At 49.8% G+C, this 16,759-nt stretch overlaps 6 protein-coding genes across 6 annotated transcripts; 4 read left to right on the top strand and 2 right to left on the bottom strand.

The window, feature by feature from the left end:
* The first annotated feature begins 142 nt into the window (after positions 1-142).
* BO88DRAFT_442589 (M14 family metallopeptidase) lies at positions 143-2,505 on the top strand. Its single transcript, XM_025709964.1, has 2 exons — positions 143-782; positions 851-2,505. Exons 1-2 carry the CDS (start codon positions 372-374, stop codon positions 2,291-2,293), a joined length of 1,854 nt encoding a protein of 617 aa, XP_025565083.1. The 5' UTR covers positions 143-371; the 3' UTR covers positions 2,294-2,505.
* On the bottom strand, positions 2,486-4,997 carry BO88DRAFT_403435 (dicarboxylic amino acid permease agtA). The gene is made up of 4 exons (XM_025706363.1): positions 4,539-4,997; positions 4,481-4,487; positions 4,269-4,429; positions 2,486-4,195 (listed from the first exon to the last, which is right to left on the bottom strand). The coding sequence occupies exons 1-4, from the start codon at positions 4,745-4,747 to the stop codon at positions 2,881-2,883; spliced, it is 1,692 nt and encodes a 563-aa protein (XP_025565082.1). The 5' UTR covers positions 4,748-4,997; the 3' UTR covers positions 2,486-2,880.
* A 609-nt stretch (positions 4,998-5,606) lies between these two features.
* On the bottom strand, positions 5,607-10,100 carry BO88DRAFT_442587 (P-loop containing nucleoside triphosphate hydrolase protein; the record flags this gene model as incomplete). The annotated part of the gene is made up of 3 exons (XM_025709963.1): positions 5,607-7,108; positions 7,158-9,648; positions 9,887-10,100. 3 exons carry the CDS (start codon positions 10,098-10,100, stop codon positions 5,815-5,817), a joined length of 3,999 nt encoding a protein of 1,332 aa, XP_025565081.1. The 3' UTR covers positions 5,607-5,814.
* Positions 10,101-10,494: 394 nt separating this feature from the next.
* On the top strand, positions 10,495-12,444 carry BO88DRAFT_403434 (cytochrome P450). The gene is made up of 3 exons (XM_025706362.1): positions 10,495-10,758; positions 10,816-11,968; positions 12,021-12,444. Exons 1-3 carry the CDS (start codon positions 10,669-10,671, stop codon positions 12,395-12,397), a joined length of 1,620 nt encoding a protein of 539 aa, XP_025565080.1. The 5' UTR covers positions 10,495-10,668; the 3' UTR covers positions 12,398-12,444.
* A 194-nt stretch (positions 12,445-12,638) lies between these two features.
* BO88DRAFT_362070 (SDR family NAD(P)-dependent oxidoreductase) lies at positions 12,639-13,791 on the top strand (the record flags this gene model as incomplete). The annotated part of the gene is made up of 5 exons (XM_025703901.1): positions 12,639-12,734; positions 12,790-12,905; positions 12,977-13,455; positions 13,535-13,671; positions 13,723-13,791. The coding sequence occupies 5 exons, from the start codon at positions 12,639-12,641 to the stop codon at positions 13,789-13,791; spliced, it is 897 nt and encodes a 298-aa protein (XP_025565079.1).
* A 1,512-nt stretch (positions 13,792-15,303) lies between these two features.
* On the top strand, positions 15,304-16,568 carry BO88DRAFT_486590 (uncharacterized protein; the record flags this gene model as incomplete). Its single annotated transcript, XM_025712467.1, has 4 exons — positions 15,304-15,426; positions 15,500-15,595; positions 15,654-16,234; positions 16,373-16,568. 4 exons carry the CDS (start codon positions 15,304-15,306, stop codon positions 16,566-16,568), a joined length of 996 nt encoding a protein of 331 aa, XP_025565078.1.
* Between the last annotated feature and the right edge of the window lie 191 nt (positions 16,569-16,759).

Raw genomic sequence — 16,759 nt, 5'->3', positions numbered from 1 at the left:
TTTACTGCTCCTGATATAGAGATTGAAGTTGAAATAAAGCCAAGTTCAGCAGATTATTGATTCCAGAGTCGAATACTTGGCAGCATTCCTGGTATTGTGGGGAGACAGTCCAGGTGCAGCCATAATAGATGCCTGAGGCACATAGCACTGCCTCGTCTCCACTCCTACTTACCAAGTCACACCCACCATTCCTTCCGTCTCTCGGTCTCTCTCTCCTCTCTCTAACTCACTGCTCTCGTGTACCACTTCTCTTCCCTCTCACACCATCCTTCTCTATCTGTTCCCTGTCAAACTTCTGTCTGTCGTTCTAGGTTTTCTGAAGGAGATGACTCGGTAACTACTATTTAACCCTGGCGTACTCAACATCCAATATGCGTCACCTCTTATCACTGCTCGTGCTTCTGATCGCATCGGCCGCCCTGGTCTCCGCCGTCCCCGCCGGCTCCATTATCACTCCACAACCACCCGTCGAGCCCGTTCACCTTCTCTCTTCCCAACCTTCTGATCCCCGAAGGCCATGGATTCGCCTCCGTGACTGGGTTATCGAGTCCATATGGGGCATTGAAAAACCCGCTTCTCGTCGATTCCCACTCAACGATTCCCCGCGCAATCGCCATCCTCCCTCCCGAATCCTGGCGCGCTACGGTAGTGACGTCGTACTTCGTTTCAGCCTGCGCGATCACGATGAGGCCGAAGCACTGGCCCAGGCCGCAGACATTCTATTCCTGGACGTATGGGCGTCTACTCCAGCATTCGTAGATATCCGGCTGGCCGAGGAAGTCGTAAGTGGATCATCCTTCCGTCCGCATCTGCCTGGTGACTGATGACTGATTCGCTGAGACCGCAATAGATTCCCTCGTTATTGGGCTTACTACCAAATTCCCTCCAGACTGCATATACTCCCCTGATAGAAAACCTGGCAGAGAGAATCTATACGACCTATCCATCGAAAAAGCCGATAGGGCTTGAAGGACAATCCGGATTTGCGCCCTCAAATCGGCCTGCGCCGAAGTTTGGTGACCTTTTCTTCCACGAGTATCAGCCTCTGTCCGTCATTGTTCCCTGGATGCGGCTGCTAGCTTCCATGTTTCCATCCCATGTGCGCATGATTAGCATTGGAGTATCGTACGAGGGTCGCGAAATTCCCGCCCTCCGGCTGAGCGCAGGCAGCTCCACCGCGGCGTCAGGACCTCGTAAAACCATCATCGTCACGGGTGGTAGCCATGCTCGCGAATGGATCGGCACCTCAACCGTAAACCATGTAATGTACAATCTCATTACGAAGTACGGGAAATCCAAGGCCGTCACCCGCCTTCTACAGGACTTTGACTGGGTCATGATCCCCACGATCAATCCCGACGGCTATGTCTATACCTGGGAGACGGACCGACTATGGCGCAAAAATCGACAGCGGACCAGCCTACGCTTCTGTCCCGGGATCGACCTTGACCGCGCCTGGGGCTTCGAATGGGATGGCGGTCGGACCCGCGCGAACCCTTGTTCCGAAAATTATGCTGGAGACGAGCCTTTCGAGGGCATGGAAGCACAGCAATTGGCACAGTGGGCGCTCAATGAGACGCAAAACAACAATGCTGACATCGTGAGCTTCCTTGACCTTCACTCTTACTCTCAAACAATTCTCTATCCCTTCTCCTACTCCTGCTCGTCGATACCCCCAACGCTTGAGACCTTGGAAGAACTAGGCCTAGGCCTAGCCAAGGCTATTCGTTACGCGACTCACGAAGTCTACGATGTCACATCCGCCTGTGAAGGCATCGTCACTTCCAGTGCAGCAGATACCAACCCCGGGCGATTCTTCCCCATTGGCGGCAACTCCGGTGGCAGTGCTTTAGACTGGTTCTACCACCAAGTGCACGCGACCTTTTCGTACCAGATCAAGCTTCGCGATCGCGGGAGCTACGGGTTCCTCCTCCCTTCCGAACACATCATTCCCACCGGCAAGGAGATCTACAATGTCGTTCTGAAGCTAGGATCCTTCCTCACCGGGGGTGATTCATTCGACGTCGATTGGGAATCAGAACTCTTCGATCTGTCTAAGGAGGAGTCAGATCTGGACACCCGCTATACAAACTTCAATGACCGCTCCCCGGCATATCTACATAACGGCAACGACCCAGTGCCTCACACCGGCGAGGACGAAGACGCGGACGAAGACGAGGAATGGGTAATGGTGGAGGAAGAGGACTTTGCAGACGATGATGATGACGAAGAAGAGAAGAACGATGCATACTGGGCCACCGAACACACATACGAATTCCGGCGACGACGCTGACGATGAACAAACTAATTAAACCTATTTATATGACTCCCTCACCCATATACTCTCCTTAAGATGACGATCAATAACGACTAATGACGGGTTTGCGGGACTGATTGACGTGTTTATCATGTTCTGTTTATCAATTCTCCCTTACATCTTAGATAGTGTTTTTTCCACGTGCCTATAGCCTATACCGCTTAGGTGTATTCTCTACATAATTAAATACAGAGTAATTCAATCAATTGTCCTACCAAGTAGTTAATCGACTCGAGTAACTAATCGGTGTTTCATTCCATCTGTACTGTATCTAAATGGTAAAGAACTGAAAGCTAACTCTCATGTAATCCAACTGCACCCCACTATTTACCCAGGTGCATGTATCATGATCATCGCCATACATTCATTCGTTAGGTATCTTTCCGATGCATGTAAATAAACTCCCGCCCGGCAATTTTCTGGATAACCTAGCCTAGCACACGAACATCATCCCTCGTCTAGTAAGAATGAACCTTTCACATCCCTGACGCCCAATAGCAGAAACAAGGGGAAAGTAGAAGAAAGAATCAGGGAAATTAAAAGAAATGCATGAGAAAGTATAACTAGAACAACCACGCCACAAACTTCCGATAAAACCACCCAGCCTTGCCCTCCGTCTCCTCCTTAAAAGCCTCCCGGCGATAATACTCCTCTTCCATCCGATCCACGACGTCCTTGCCCGTGAATAAATCTGCCTCGTACGGGCTAATCCCCTTACATTTTGTGACGAGCTTATACCCGAAGATGAGAATCAAGTACAAGGGGATTCCCAAATATGCCGTAATAAAGGTCTTGTAATCGAAGTTACCCCATTTCTTGTTGTGAGTGAAACAGTCGTAGCTCTTGGTGAGACAGATGATGATACAGAAGACCAGGGCGACGTAGGAGCCCGCGGCGCCAAGGGGGGCGCGGTACGCCAGGTCTGATACCGGGATGTTTTGGGCCTTGCGCGCGCGCACAAAGTAGATGTGTGTTACGAGGAGGGAGATCCAAGTGAGGAGGCCGAAGATGGTGACCAGGTCGACGAAGTAGCGGAAGACGGTCTTAGAGTCGCTGGAGACGTTCATGTAGGCGATACATGCGATGCAGGCGCAGAGGATGAGGGCGTAGACGGGGACGCCGCGACGGTCGGTTTTGGAGAGGAATTTGGGAGCTTTGCCTTCTTTAGCGAGGCCGTAGATGGTTCGGGTTGCAATGTAGAGGTCTGAGTTGGCGGCGGAGAACACGAAGAGGAGGATGCAGGCGTTGAGGATGTGAGGGAGGACGGGGATTCCTGCTAGCTGGATGGCCACGACGAAGGGGGAAGCCGCGGCGGAGCTGGATTGGTTCGTGGCGAAGATGAGTTCCTTGGAATTGTATGGAACCAGGGTGCCGACGAGTAGTACGGAAAGGATGTAAAATACAACAATGCGGAAGAAGGTAAGTTTGATGGCTTTGGGGATGCTCTTGCGGGGATTTTCAGCTTCGCCCACGGTCACACCCACGAGCTCCGTGCCGAGGTAGGCAAAGGTGGCGGAGACCATGGTGGCCCAGAAAGCGTAGAAGCGGCCGGCTGGGCCATCGTCGATGTAGGTGTTGAAGGCGCCGGGGTCTTTCCAGTAACGGAACCCTTTGCGGTCATGATCGGGTCCACCACCGAGCATGAGGATGAAAGAGAGGAGGATGATACCCAAGATGACGATAACCTTGAACGAGGAGAGCCAGAACTCGAACTCGCCAAAAAAGCGGACCCCGAAGTAGTTTATGGTGACAATTAGAACAAGGAATATGGTTATCCAAACACCTGCGTTGACTCGGCTCGTGTCTATCCAGTAGGATATCACGAGGGCGCCGGCAGTGAGTTGGTTGGGTGTGACAATGATATATTTGAACCAGTAGCTGTGCATGAAGCCTGAGTTAGCAGTGACACCAGAGAAAATAGGCTAAAGCAAGGGTAAAGGTAGGTTCGTACGTCCAACCAAGCGCGAAGCCAAGAGCAGGGTCACAGAATCGCACAGCGTAACCTGTAAAGCCGGATGACAATGGGAGCCAGGCAGCCATTTCTCCTAGACCGCACATGACAAGATATACAACAAAGCCAACAACCGAGTAGGATATGAGGATAGAGGCGGGCTGTGCGAGTCAGATCCGAAGGTTCTATTCAAGTTGTTATGGAGTACTTACACCAGCCCTAGACAACTGATTAGCGTGGGACAAAACTGCAAGTGACGGTCCGACTTACTTTGCGAGAGCAGATCCAGTTCCTATGATGAGACCCGTGCCAATTGCACCCCCAATCGCTATCATGGAAATATGGCGGGCCTTCAAGGCACGATGCAGATCATGGTCGCCAGGAGCAGCCTCAACGGTATCCTCGCCGCTACCATAATCCGTCACGTATTGTCGTTTTTCGGCGGGCATGTCGGCGGAGCCATCTTCTCTGATGCCCATTTCTTGAAGTGAGACGCACTCACTGCACCGCAATGAAAGGACCGAGAGAGCTAACGAGATCAAATGTGATGATCGGGAAACGTCTGCACAGCGCAACGGGATGGGGGATGTGAGGAGGAGCAGCAGCTGAGGGGAAGGAATGAGGAGAAGAAAAAGGGGAAAAAAGAAGAGAGCAAGTGAAAGGAAGGCAAAGCAAACAAACTCGGCTTGAGTATTTTTCAAAGTAAAATTTACTACTGCTACAATTACTCCCAACTAGATACTAGATCCATGATAACTCTACCCCATACTCCATTTAGGTTACTAAGTATTTAGCCTCAGCCACCGTACCGTTACGAGGACAAATCCAGGTCACCTGGTTCAGGGTAGCATCGGTCAGATCCTCTCCTTCGGGTCCTTTTCTCGACCAGAGCCCAAAGATGGAAGTAATCAGTCGCGATCTGATGCCGCCATGACGAGACACAAAGTCCACCATTGGCCGGGTTGAGAGCGGACGGGCTTGGCGAAGCATAACAGAAACCAGTTCTTATCTTGCCAGAGATACGCAGCAACCACCCAGCCCTCGTTGTCTAATGGTAGACTCAGCAGCCACCCATGGGACAGGTGCCATTCCCCCTTAAGATGCATCGGGATTGACCGAAATGTCATCCCCGCGGGGCACCCACATGGCTTGGCGGCCTTGGCGGCACCCCCGACGGCGAATATCTGTTACCTAACTGCCCGGCTTGCCAAGAGCCATATCAGGCGGGGTTGGCGATAAGTTGATATCCTCTCCGTTCCCTGCGGTGTTTTATTACTACTTGTGCTTACACTTACTTATCAGCTCGTGATTTTCGAGGGTCAAGACTTATCATTTCCCGTCTTTGTCCTTGACTAGTTAGCTGTGTGTAATTCAACTGAGGATGATTTGGTTTACTCGACGGTTAAAGCCGGCTTCCTTCGCCAACCACCCGGTCTAGTCTCGAACATTTCAAGGTAGCGCCATTGGAAAAGTTAATCTGTATGGCTTGAATGCTGAGATGCTCAGCTAAATTTCCCATCAACTCCATCCCGAGGCTCCATGCTTCTCATCCAATCGTCTCCATCAAGTACTCCCGGTCCTCACTACTCTGAACGAGATCATAGAACAACCCCTCCTTCCTTAATAGCTCAGCCGGTGACCCCATCTCAGCAATCTTCCCTTCACTCATAGCAATCACCTTGTCAAACGAGCTGATTGTCCTCAGTCGATGCGCAACCACGATCAATGTCCCGCTAAACTGGCTCCTAATAGTATCCTGAATCCACCGATCCGTCTCATCATCTACCGCTGAAGTAGCCTCATCGAGGATGATGATCTTGGGATTACTGATCAATAACCGTGCCAGACAGAGGAGTTGTCGTTGACCTTGGGACATGTTGGCTCCTCCAGCACTTATGCGCGAGTCAAGTGTGAAGAGTCCAGAGTCTTCATCTTCCGGGTCATCCCTGAGCAGTTTGACGCGCTGTAAGGCATCATTGAGTCTGTTTTCTGAAGTTTGATGGCTGTAATCTAGATTAGATCGCACGGTTCCGGAGAAAAGTACTGGATCTTGAGGAATAAATGCGATTCGTGATCGGAGGGTCCGGAGTGCCAGGGCGGTTATGTCAATGCCGTCAACAAGAATTGTACCATGCTGGGGTTCAATTAGACGCAACAGGGCCAGTGTTAGTGACGATTTCCCGGCTCCAGTCCGACCTACGATGCCAACTCTTTCATGACCCTTCACACTGAACGACACGTCTTCCAGAACAAGTGGGAGCCCCGGTGCGTAGGAAGCGCCAAGTGATTTGACCTCAATATTCCCGAGCGATGGCCAGTTGTTAGGGGCTTCGCAGCCACCTTGCTTTTCTGGCTCCAGCTCGGTGTAAGCTATAATGTTTCCGGCTGAGTTCATGTAGGTTTCAAGCATCCCAAAGTTATTGATGGCCTTGAACATAGCCTGCGATAGCTGCATAGAATAGCTGAGGCAGTAGCCGATCATAAATGCATCGGCTGCAGAAGTTGACAACAGGATAATACCCGTTCCGATGCTGAAAATAACGCCGATGAGAGACATTTGGAGACTAAGCCAGCGGTTAAATATGAAGAAGTGTCTTCTAGCCGTAGACAATCTATCAATGTGCCCATGCATATGTGCAGCTAGCCGATCTGATGCACCAAAGGCCCGGATCGTCATGACCCCTGCTGCAGAGGATGTAAAATGTTCAAGTATAGCAGCAGTTGGTTCTGAGTCGGCTCGTTTGACGGTCGTCCGTGCTTTTACATAGAGCTTGCTAGCTTTTGTACACCAGTAGAGGAGAGTCAATGTCAGCAGACTCATATACTTAGACGTATTGAACCTGAATAAATCAGCAAACAATCTCGGTTTCCTGTAAAAATGCATCTTACCCCACACACACAATCAACATCATCTGGACAAAGTTGTCCGCAAATTCGGACATTGTGACCAAAACATAGTCATCGACATTTTTGGCATCAACAGTGAGCCGCCTGAGTATCTCTCCAATAGGTGTACTATCGAGCCAGTGTAGGGGCATTCGGAGGACTCTAAACGTAGCCGCGCGGAACAGTGACTGAGAGGCACGTAAGGACCCAGAATAGGCATGCAGGTTGAATAGAAATTCCAAAAGTACGGTCGTCGTAGAAGTCAGCAGATAAAGGTAGAGATACTGCTCCCACCCGCCCTTCGAATCTGAAGTACCTGGTGGGACATCTGTCTCTAAGCTGATGGACTCTGGACGCGCCGAATCAATGTGTCCCAAAGTCCTCGTCGTCAACGAGCCCAGAAGCTGTTTGATGACGAGGCCCAGAAGATATATGATAGTGAACCACAATCCACCTGCCACGGTGAAGTATATATCATATACCTTTGCGTCTGTACGCGCGTCAAGACCTTTGCTTTTTGTCAGCGTGGTTGCACGTTCTTTCGATTTCTCCTGTCTGGGAAGGTGAGCTGTCATGGAGTTTTCAGTTTCGACTTTACTCTGCGTCTCCACAACAAAGTCAGTTCCTTCTGCGTATTTTGCAGTATTATTTTCTACATGGACAATACAGTTTGCTTCTGGAAGGCACAGAGATACCTGGTGAGTTACGAGGATCCGCGTGCGGCCTCTGCAAAGGGCACCGGTGAGTGCCTTGCAGATATCCCTGGAGACATGAGCATCAAGAGAAGCAAATATGTCATCGAGTATTAATGTCTGTGCACTTGAGTATAGTGCTCTGGCAAGCGCAAGTCTCGCGCGTTGGCCTCCACTGAGCTTGACACCCCGGAGGCCAATCTGGGTCTCATCGCCCTTCGGCAAGGCAGCAAGGTCGGGATTTAGTGCACAGGCTTTCAATACTTCCTCATACTTTTTGTCGTCCATTGGGTTTCCAAACAGAATATTGTCTTTTATTGTGGTGTTCTGAAGCCACGGAGTTTGCGATACGAACGCAACCGGTTGCCCTTCAGCCATCGATGGGGCTTTGATGGTACCGTCGAGGAGGTCAACCTCTCCAATGATTGCAGCTAGTAACAGGCTTTTTCCTGATCCCGTCTTTCCATATATTATGCTGAGCTCACCAGCACGAAAATCCACGTCGATATGGCACAGAGAAAAGCGATTCTGTTGCAACACATCGGAAGGCCACGAAATGGTAGCGTTATGAAATGAAACATGGCCGGATGGGCTAGGAGTAAGCACTGTCTTGTGTTCCGGTCTTCTCAAATAATTCTCTATGCGGCTCCCATTGGATCTGGCTTCGAAATAATCATTGAATACAACAGGAAGGAACCCCAGTGTTGATTGAAGATGGGGCAAAAGCTCAATCATGGGGAAAAGAATGGAGGGGGAAATTGAGCTTGTGGTGTATGCGTAGATAAATATTGAAGCCGCGGCGACAATAAATGGGGACGCAACGCTCCATACAGATCTTACGTTCTTTGCAACAAAGACCCTGCGTAGCTGTGTAAGCTCATCCTGTCGGAAGCTCTCTAAACGGTCCTCCCACTGCGCTTCTGAAGCAGAGAACTTGATCTGTCGAAGCGCATATATGAGTTCGTTGATTGCTTTGGTCTTCTTATCTCTTGCTGCAGCGAGATGCTTTTGTGCCATGCGCTCCTGCTTGATGACAAATGTATGAACAGGTACGCTTATCGCAGTAACAACCAAGGCAGCAAGGGTACCCTGCCATCCAACTAATTGTACCAGAAATAGCGCAGCAAAAAGGAATCTGGACAATGTGGCTGGTATATAGTGGTTGACAGCTGTGAACTTACTGAGAGAAGCACTGTCAGACGAAATGAGATTAATGGCTTCGGGCTTCTCGACTTTAGGACTTTGGGGGTTTTTAGAGTCTTTCATCTTCAGCGCTTTGGCAAAGATTGCCATGATCAGTTGTGCCCTGACAGGAATTGCCATTTCAGACCACTGTATCCACAGTAAATGGTGGTGGAGTAGGGTTTGGCATAAGCACGATATAGCAATCCCTATCAGCCAAAACCAAGCATCATGCCTCGATTCAGGCTGCTCTTCCAGACTCCTGAGAAGCCGCATGACACAATAAGGAGACACAAATGTAACGAGAGATCTTATAAACATTATGATCCATTGTTTGGCGAAACCGGCAAAGCGGTCATATAATATGCGGTACCACAACGAAGTTTTCGAGGTTGCTATCTGAAGAAGTGGCTGGCTTTGCGACCTAGTATAATAGTCTAGAGCAGGGAGTTTATCGAGCTTCACATGATTGCCAGCTAGATGCAGGGCACTTGTGCACCAATGCATGGTATACCTATGAAATGCCGAGGAACTATTTTCGAGGTCCACAGCTCTGCCATCTGGCGTAAAGAGATGTGGCCGACGAGGCAAAAGCAGCTGAGTGATTGTCAGGCCAATCGCTGCGTATACCTGCAAAGACAGTGATGATGGTGAAAACAAGAGACTGCTACCTGCTGGAGGATCCGAAAGACAGAGCGAAGAGAGTGTGAGCGCTGCTAGTAGGGATCCTCGTAGCCCAATGGTGTAAATCTTTTGGGGATTCTCTGTGTAGTTAAGATGGAAACTATGCAATGTAATGAGAATCTACTCAAGCGTTAGTCTCCCTGGCAGCTCTGCCAAAACTTATCGCGAGGAAACTTGCCCACAAAAGCTTGCTCCAATGGAGTAGACTCAATTTAGCTGCGGGTAGGAAGGACTGGAGGAGTATCACTCGATAATCCGCAACGTCTGTAACAGCTGCTGCAAGTCCTAGGCATGAGAGGAACGAAGTCATCGATACCAGTAGCCGAATGCGGGCATTATAGGCTGCCTCGCTTTCCTTGGAGGCAGCTCCATCTTTGTCACTATACATGACAGTCGTTTTTCAGCACAGCTAGTACCGCTCATCTAGTTGCACGGTTCGAGATGATAATCTCAGTAATATTACGATGAAGGGGTGAAAATGGTGGTCTTCTGGAGGAGTGGATGTTGAGTGCTTATCAGCCCGAAGCTGTGTGGGATGAGGATCGATGGTGCCATCAGCTTCTTACCCGATTGAGTAAGTGCTTATTGGATATGCTACTTGTAGCTATCGAGAGCCACCTTTCACCCCAATCTAATGCTCATGCATAGTAGTAAGTATTTTGGTTCATCTGTGGCACGCCTTGCATCAAGTGGTGACCTGATTGTCCCTCTCCGATTGGACGGATGCCCGTTGTCGGCTCCCGCGCCTTTGACGTATCTCGAATTCCTCGTCGGGGCGTCCGACAACCTGGACGTTCCGATCCTCCGCTTACGTTTCGTGTCGCCAGGGATGAACTGAACTGAAAGATATAAAGGATGACTGGTTTTATAACACAGCTTCAATCCTTCGCAACATCGACCGATCGAAAATACTTGGGATCTAATACTAAGGAAGGATGGTTGATGCAGTGGTTAACATGGAGAGCGTCGCTGCACTGATAAGGGCCTTTCCCAGCAGCTACATCCTCATGGGCCTAGCTGCTATTGTTCTCTACTGTCTATACCAGGTACAAGTTGGGTTTCCTGGTTTGTTCTTCCCCTTGCTAACTGTTATACACTCACAGTCAACCATGGTGACGGACATTCCGCACATCAAAGGCTTGCCCGAAATCCCAGGAGCCGTTCCAATATTCGGCCATCTTCGGAAATTGGGTGACGACCACGCAAGTGTATGTGAGCGCTGGTGGAGACAGTACGGTCATTCAGTCTTCCAGATCAAGCTCGGTAATACGCGGGCAGTCGTTTTCAACTCCTTCGAAGACTGTCGCACCGTGTTATTAGGCCATCAAAATGCAATCATCGATCGGCCGAAGCTGTATACATTTCACGGGGTTATCAGCAGTACTCAAGGTTTTACCATTGGCTCATCTCCCTGGGACGATTCCTGTAAGAGGAAGCGCAAGGCAGCTGGTACGGCATTGGGCAGGCCAGCTTTGAGGAATTATCATCCCATGTTTGATTTGGAAAGCTATTGTATTGTCCGAGATCTCTTTCGCGACAGTGAAAACGGCCAAGTGGAACTCAATATCCGCCCATATATTCAGAGATACGCCCTCAATACGACCTTGACTCTATGCTACGGTATTCGCATGGACGAAGTCTATGATGACCTTCTCCGAGAAATCCTTCATGTGGGATCAGCGATATCCTTGCTGCGAAGTGCGTCGGAGAATCTGCAGGACTATATTCCTATTTTACGTTATGCGCCGAATAATGAGAAGACCGCTCGATCCAAGGAGCTTAGGGAGCGTCGAGACGCTTACCTCAATCTCCTTTTGAACAAAGTTCGCGATATGATCAAGAAGGGAACAGATAAGCCATGCATTTCTGCTGCCATTCTCAAGGATGAAGAGACTAAGCTTAGTGGTGTGGAGGTCTCCTCTATCTGTCTATCGCTGGTGTCTGGTGGATTCGAAACAATCCCGGGGACACTAACTTCAGTCATCGGTTCGTTGTCCACCCCAGAAGGCCAAGTCTGGCAAGACAGAGCCTATGAGGATATAAAAAGATACTACCCAGATACAGAACATGCTTGGCTAGCATCTATCCATGAGGAGAAGGTTCCCTATGTGAACGCCATCGTCAAAGAGGCAGGGCGGTACTATACAGTCAGTTCCATGAGTTTACCCCGGAAAACTGCGACAGAAGTGAACTGGAATGGAGCTATAATTCCTCCAAAAACGATGGTCTTGATAAATGCGCAAGCGGGTAACCACGGTAAGCATTTTCAGATATCCACGATCAGAACAACCGGCTAACTCAACCGTAGACGTTGACCACTTTGGACCTGATGCAGACAAGTTCGATCCTGAGCGGTGGTTAAAATCCGTCGACCCTCCCTGTGAGAAGGAGATCCAAGGACTAGCGCATCTGAGCTTTGGGGCCGGATCTCGTGCTTGTTCGGGGCAAGTCATCGCAATCAGGCTGCTATACACGGCACTGGTGCGCATTCTCTCGTCGTATAAGATTGTGGCCAGTGAAGATCAACCTCCGAACACTGACTACGTCGAGTACAACCAATTCAAGACAGCTCTAGTGGCTATTCCGAGGGATTTCAAGGTCAGGTTAATTCCGCGGGATGATGTATTGACTCGACAGTGCTTGGAGGCGGCTGAGTTGAGAACTAAGGAGCACTACAGGGAGTGATATTCTGGGAAATTTGAAACCAAATTAGTAAATGTAGCAACATGAGGATTGAAATTACAATAGTTTGTTCTTCTTGCAGTCTATAGGCAGTGCCGCCTCATAATAACTGGTTCTGGTACTGAAGCGTCGGTCGATCCGACAAGCAGACAAGACACATAAAGCGGGGAGCGCCCCCTCCCACTCGACATGCTCCTTCCACATCTTCGTCGCATCACTCCAAAACACATAACTCACATCCGAAATGGAATCACTATTGACACAAGACATAATGAGCGTCAAGGGCCGCATCGCCCTAGTCACCGGTGGAAGTAGCGGAATAGGACGAATGATTTCTCAGGTAAATATGTCCCTGGACCCAAGGTAGCAAATACTCATAGTAGCCGCCATACCAGGGCCTTGTCACCAACGGCGCCAAAGTCTACATAGTCGCACTTCCAGGTGACCCCATCGACCAAACAGTACAGGACTTGAACGCATGTGGAACTGAATCAGGTGGAAGCGCAGAAGGGTACGTGTTGACGAAAACCTTTCCAAATCCCCTCATCAATAGTCCAGTCCAATACTTAATCCGCAATCAAGCTACGCATGCGACCTCTCCTCAAAGGAGTCTATCTCTCAACTTGCCAAATCAATTTCCGAGAAAGAAACCAAACTCGACATGCTCATATCCAATGCCGGGATCCGACGGGACCCTCCTATCGCATGCAATGTTCTCGCAGCGACCCTGGCCGAGCTGCAGGAGTCAATGTGGTCAAGCAGGGAGTCTGACTGGGCTGATACCTTTCAAGTCAACACAACAGCGCATTACTTTCTTAGTGTTGCGTTTCTTCCTCTCCTGGCTGCCGCGGCCGATCAGCAACTAGATGATGGTCGTCGAGGTCAGGACGATGGGAGAGGCGTGGTAGTCATCACCAGCTCTTGTGCGAGTATGCATAATGCGACGAATGTGGACTTGACGAGCTACGCGGCGAGCAAAGCGGCGACGGATCACTTGGTGAAGCTGTTGGCTGCGAAGTTTCATCGCTTCTATGTGCGGGTAGTGGGGATAAATCCTGGATGTGGGTGTTACTGTCATCTTCCCATTCCTGCCTCTCTCGTGCGACTATTAAGTTTGAGCTTGTGCTGACGTTGAAGTAGTTGTTCCCTCTAATATGAACCCCGTTGGTGCAGCGGGGAATATGTTCAGCGGCTTGTTTGACAAGGTTCCTGCCAAACGAGCTGGGAGGGCTGAAGATCTTGCAGGGACGGTGTTGTATCTGGCCAGCAGGGCTGGAGTAAGTAGTTGTTTCCATTCTTTGTTACAATTGCTAATGAAGCTGTTGCAGTCGTATGTAGATGGTGTCTCTCTTTGTATAGATGGTGGCCGGATACTGCTAGCTAATGGGCAAGAATAAGAAGCGCCAATGACAACTTCAGGCATTTTGTTCAAAAGGGACAAACGAAATGAATCATGGGCAAGTAAACAAAGGGAATACGAATAGTATGCAAAAATATACGATAGAAGGGATTCGCTGGTGGTCACCCATGCCAGACATCGGGCTAACCACCCAACCGTCTACGGTAGGCTGGAACGTGGCATAGGCATAGTTTATGTGGGTCAGTCCGCTAACAGCGAGGTTACTGGGACTCCACGAGTCACAGGTTCAGTTGTTTTCCCACCCTTCGTAGTACCCGATTACGCGCTGCAAAACATCGTTGGAGGAGCAGGAGGGGACCGTGTGAGGTCCGCAGTAATCCCCCTGGCATCCCGTGCCACAGAAATTATCAGTCGTGTCGCAAAAGCCCCATTCCGAGCAATACACGTTAAGGGGGCAGGTGGCATCCGGTGTGGATGCGTCCTTCCCACAGGGGGGCAGTGGCATTGCAGTTACTGACACACGTGTCACCGCAGAAGTCACTGCCATATCCACAGATCTGTCAAGGTCAGTGAGCACCTCTCTTGCATGTATGAGGTGGGATAGTGGCACGTACACCTCGTCAATCGCTTATGCCGCAGCAGGCGTCGTTGTAGCAAGGGGAATTTGCATCACAATAGTAGGTTGTCTGGGCGTGTACTAAAAGTGAAGAGCTGGAGAGGAGCAGCCACTGAATTACTCGCGGACTAAATACGCCCGATGGAAGTCGCCAACTCATGGCAGGAATGAACAAGAACGAGACTTAAGGTGAGAGCATGGAAACCAGTGTTGAGGGATTAATGGGTCAGCAAAAATGAAGGTGAGTAGGCAGAAATACCTTAGGAATGTACTGATCTCAACCTTGCCATGAGGAAGCAAAGTCCCTACCTACTGTGCTTTATATGCTGGCAGGAAACCTCCGGGTTATTGAGGGCCTTTCTCACACCTAACTAGGGCTATAGACTAGACGGGTTAGCACCTCGCTTGTCTCTGTCACAGGGACCTTCCCCTGTACAGACTGTACTGGTATCACCAGGCACAGTAATCCTGAATCCGAGTTAGTGAGACCTAGATCAGGAACCCTTGTCAGGGGACCGAACTCCCATCGGGGGAGGTAAGGATGGTGAAGTGGAGTCAAGTGGATCTCATCGGACGAAATCCACCACGCTGCCAAGACACTGCAACTGATAGTTCATCTTGCCTTTCCCAAGAGAGACAGAGATATGACCCCAAATCGGTTAGAACTCCGTCAAACGAGAGATGCTTAGTATCGCCGAGAGCTCGTATTTTTTGAGTCGGAAGTATATGATACCATCCTCATACCCTTCGACTTCCGAATACCAGTGGACTGGCGCTATATTTTTCTATATTTTTTCTATAATTTTCTCTTCTTCTTCTTCTTCTTCTTCTTCTTCTTCTTCTTCTTCTTCTTCTTCTTCTTCTTCTTCTTCTTCTTCTTCTTCTTCTTCTTCTTCTTCTTCTTCTTCTTCATAATTAGAGCTCAAAGTCGAAATGTCACCGCCCACATCAGAAGCGTCTTGGCCGGCAGGCATTCCGGAGATCCGCCAGCATCCAACGGACTTATCCCAGGAAGAGCTCAGGGAAGAGGCCAAGGGATGGTTGCTATTTGTACGGGTAAGGAAGGATCTGTGGAAATGCACACTTTGGTTGTTTGATGATATTTCGTGGTTGACGGTGCAGATAACAGGAAAAGATTCAGCCCACATCGACTCCTGAAGATGGGCTGCGTCAACGGCGAGCGCTAATAGAGCAATGGGCCACCGCCAGTCAAGAGTTCCGCGAGGTCCATACTCTCTTCCTCTTATCTCTCGTGGCTGTATGATTGACTATAATCTTTACAGACCTACCATAGTCGTTCCACAGGATACAGCTCGGCTTTCGACTACCCCGCCTCGGTTCTTTCGCAGATCGCCCCACGACCCAACAAACGCTTCTTGTGCCTGCCTCCCGTGGACCGGCAGACCCATCCGCGTAACTATATCCACCTCGTGAAGTTCCTGATTTTTTTGTATATCCACCAAGACGAATGGAACGGGGTGCACCCCTTCGAAGAGCATGGAGCAGGCACCGCTCCTAACTACCACCTTCCGGACCTCCTTGGCTGCGGGCCCACCACCTTCGACGAGATTCTTCCCTCGCTGTATCTCACCCCAGCCGATTTCCACGCCCTCTCCATGACCCGCCAGGGCACGGTGGTGTTCTCCAACGGGCCGAACCTCACGTGGTTCGTGATCGATGCGCCGGGACTTGCCACAGGGCGACTGGCCCTGGTGGACTTTAGCTCAAATGGCCACGTCCGCGTCTCGACCCTTCGTCGACCCTGGAATATAGGCCAAACCATGGCCTTCGAGCAAATTCTGGGTAGATATCTTGGCGAGATCGTTGAGTCATGCATTGGAGGCCCGCCGCAGTATAACGAAGTGTACGTCCATAGCCTCTCTCTTTCTCTCTCTCTCTCTCTCCCTCCCACTCTCTCTCTCTTTTATTTTTTTTTATTTTTCTTTATTCCTTCCTGGCTCAGATACCTATTCCTCTAATGTCATTCCTTCTAACATAATAGCTTGGATATGGATCTTCCTATTCTTGACATCTTGGAGTCAACCCGGTTGAATAACAAGTTCCTCTGCTCAGGCTACGGATCTCGGGACCTCTGGATCCGCCTTATCAACGAGAGTGCACCGGGATATCTGGAGCTGGAGGCCCAAGGACGGGAGGTGGAGTTCGAGCTAGATAAATTGCTGGTTATCGATCTTTGATGCTTTTTGCAAGCTCTCTCGTGTTTGATAGGTTTCGGTCTAAGAGGATACAGGGTCACGGTTTGTTAATATATCGCCTAGTGTCCATCGACTGAAAAATGTCATCCAGGTTGTTTTCTCCTTTCACATGCTTTAGTTTGGGCAGCTATGCATGAATTAGTGAGTGCATCTCATACTCTGATATGTCCTCG

Source organism: Aspergillus vadensis (assembly GCF_003184925.1).
Source record: "Aspergillus vadensis CBS 113365 unplaced genomic scaffold BO88scaffold_6, whole genome shotgun sequence".
Lineage (NCBI taxonomy): Eukaryota > Fungi > Ascomycota > Eurotiomycetes > Eurotiales > Aspergillaceae > Aspergillus > Aspergillus vadensis.
This window is presented reverse-complemented; position numbering and strand designations above follow the sequence as displayed.

Bases quoted from the DNA above. Each gene is read 5' to 3' on its own strand.
- BO88DRAFT_403435 (XM_025706363.1), bottom strand. From the start codon at position 4,747: ATGGGCATCAGAGAAGATGGCTCCGCCGACATGCCCGCCGAAAAACGA. The intron at 4,196-4,268 runs GTACGAACCTAC...CTTCATGCACAG, and splicing joins GGCTTCGCGCTTGGTTGGAC to CTACTGGTTCAAATATATCA.
- BO88DRAFT_403434 (XM_025706362.1), top strand. From the start codon at position 10,669: ATGGAGAGCGTCGCTGCACTGATAAGGGCCTTTCCCAGCAGCTACATC. The intron at 10,759-10,815 runs GTACAAGTTGGG...ATACACTCACAG, and splicing joins TTCTCTACTGTCTATACCAG to TCAACCATGGTGACGGACAT. The intron at 11,969-12,020 runs GTAAGCATTTTC...ACTCAACCGTAG, and splicing joins TGCGCAAGCGGGTAACCACG to ACGTTGACCACTTTGGACCT.
- BO88DRAFT_442589 (XM_025709964.1), top strand. From the start codon at position 372: ATGCGTCACCTCTTATCACTGCTCGTGCTTCTGATCGCATCGGCCGCC. The intron at 783-850 runs GTAAGTGGATCA...AGACCGCAATAG, and splicing joins TCCGGCTGGCCGAGGAAGTC to ATTCCCTCGTTATTGGGCTT.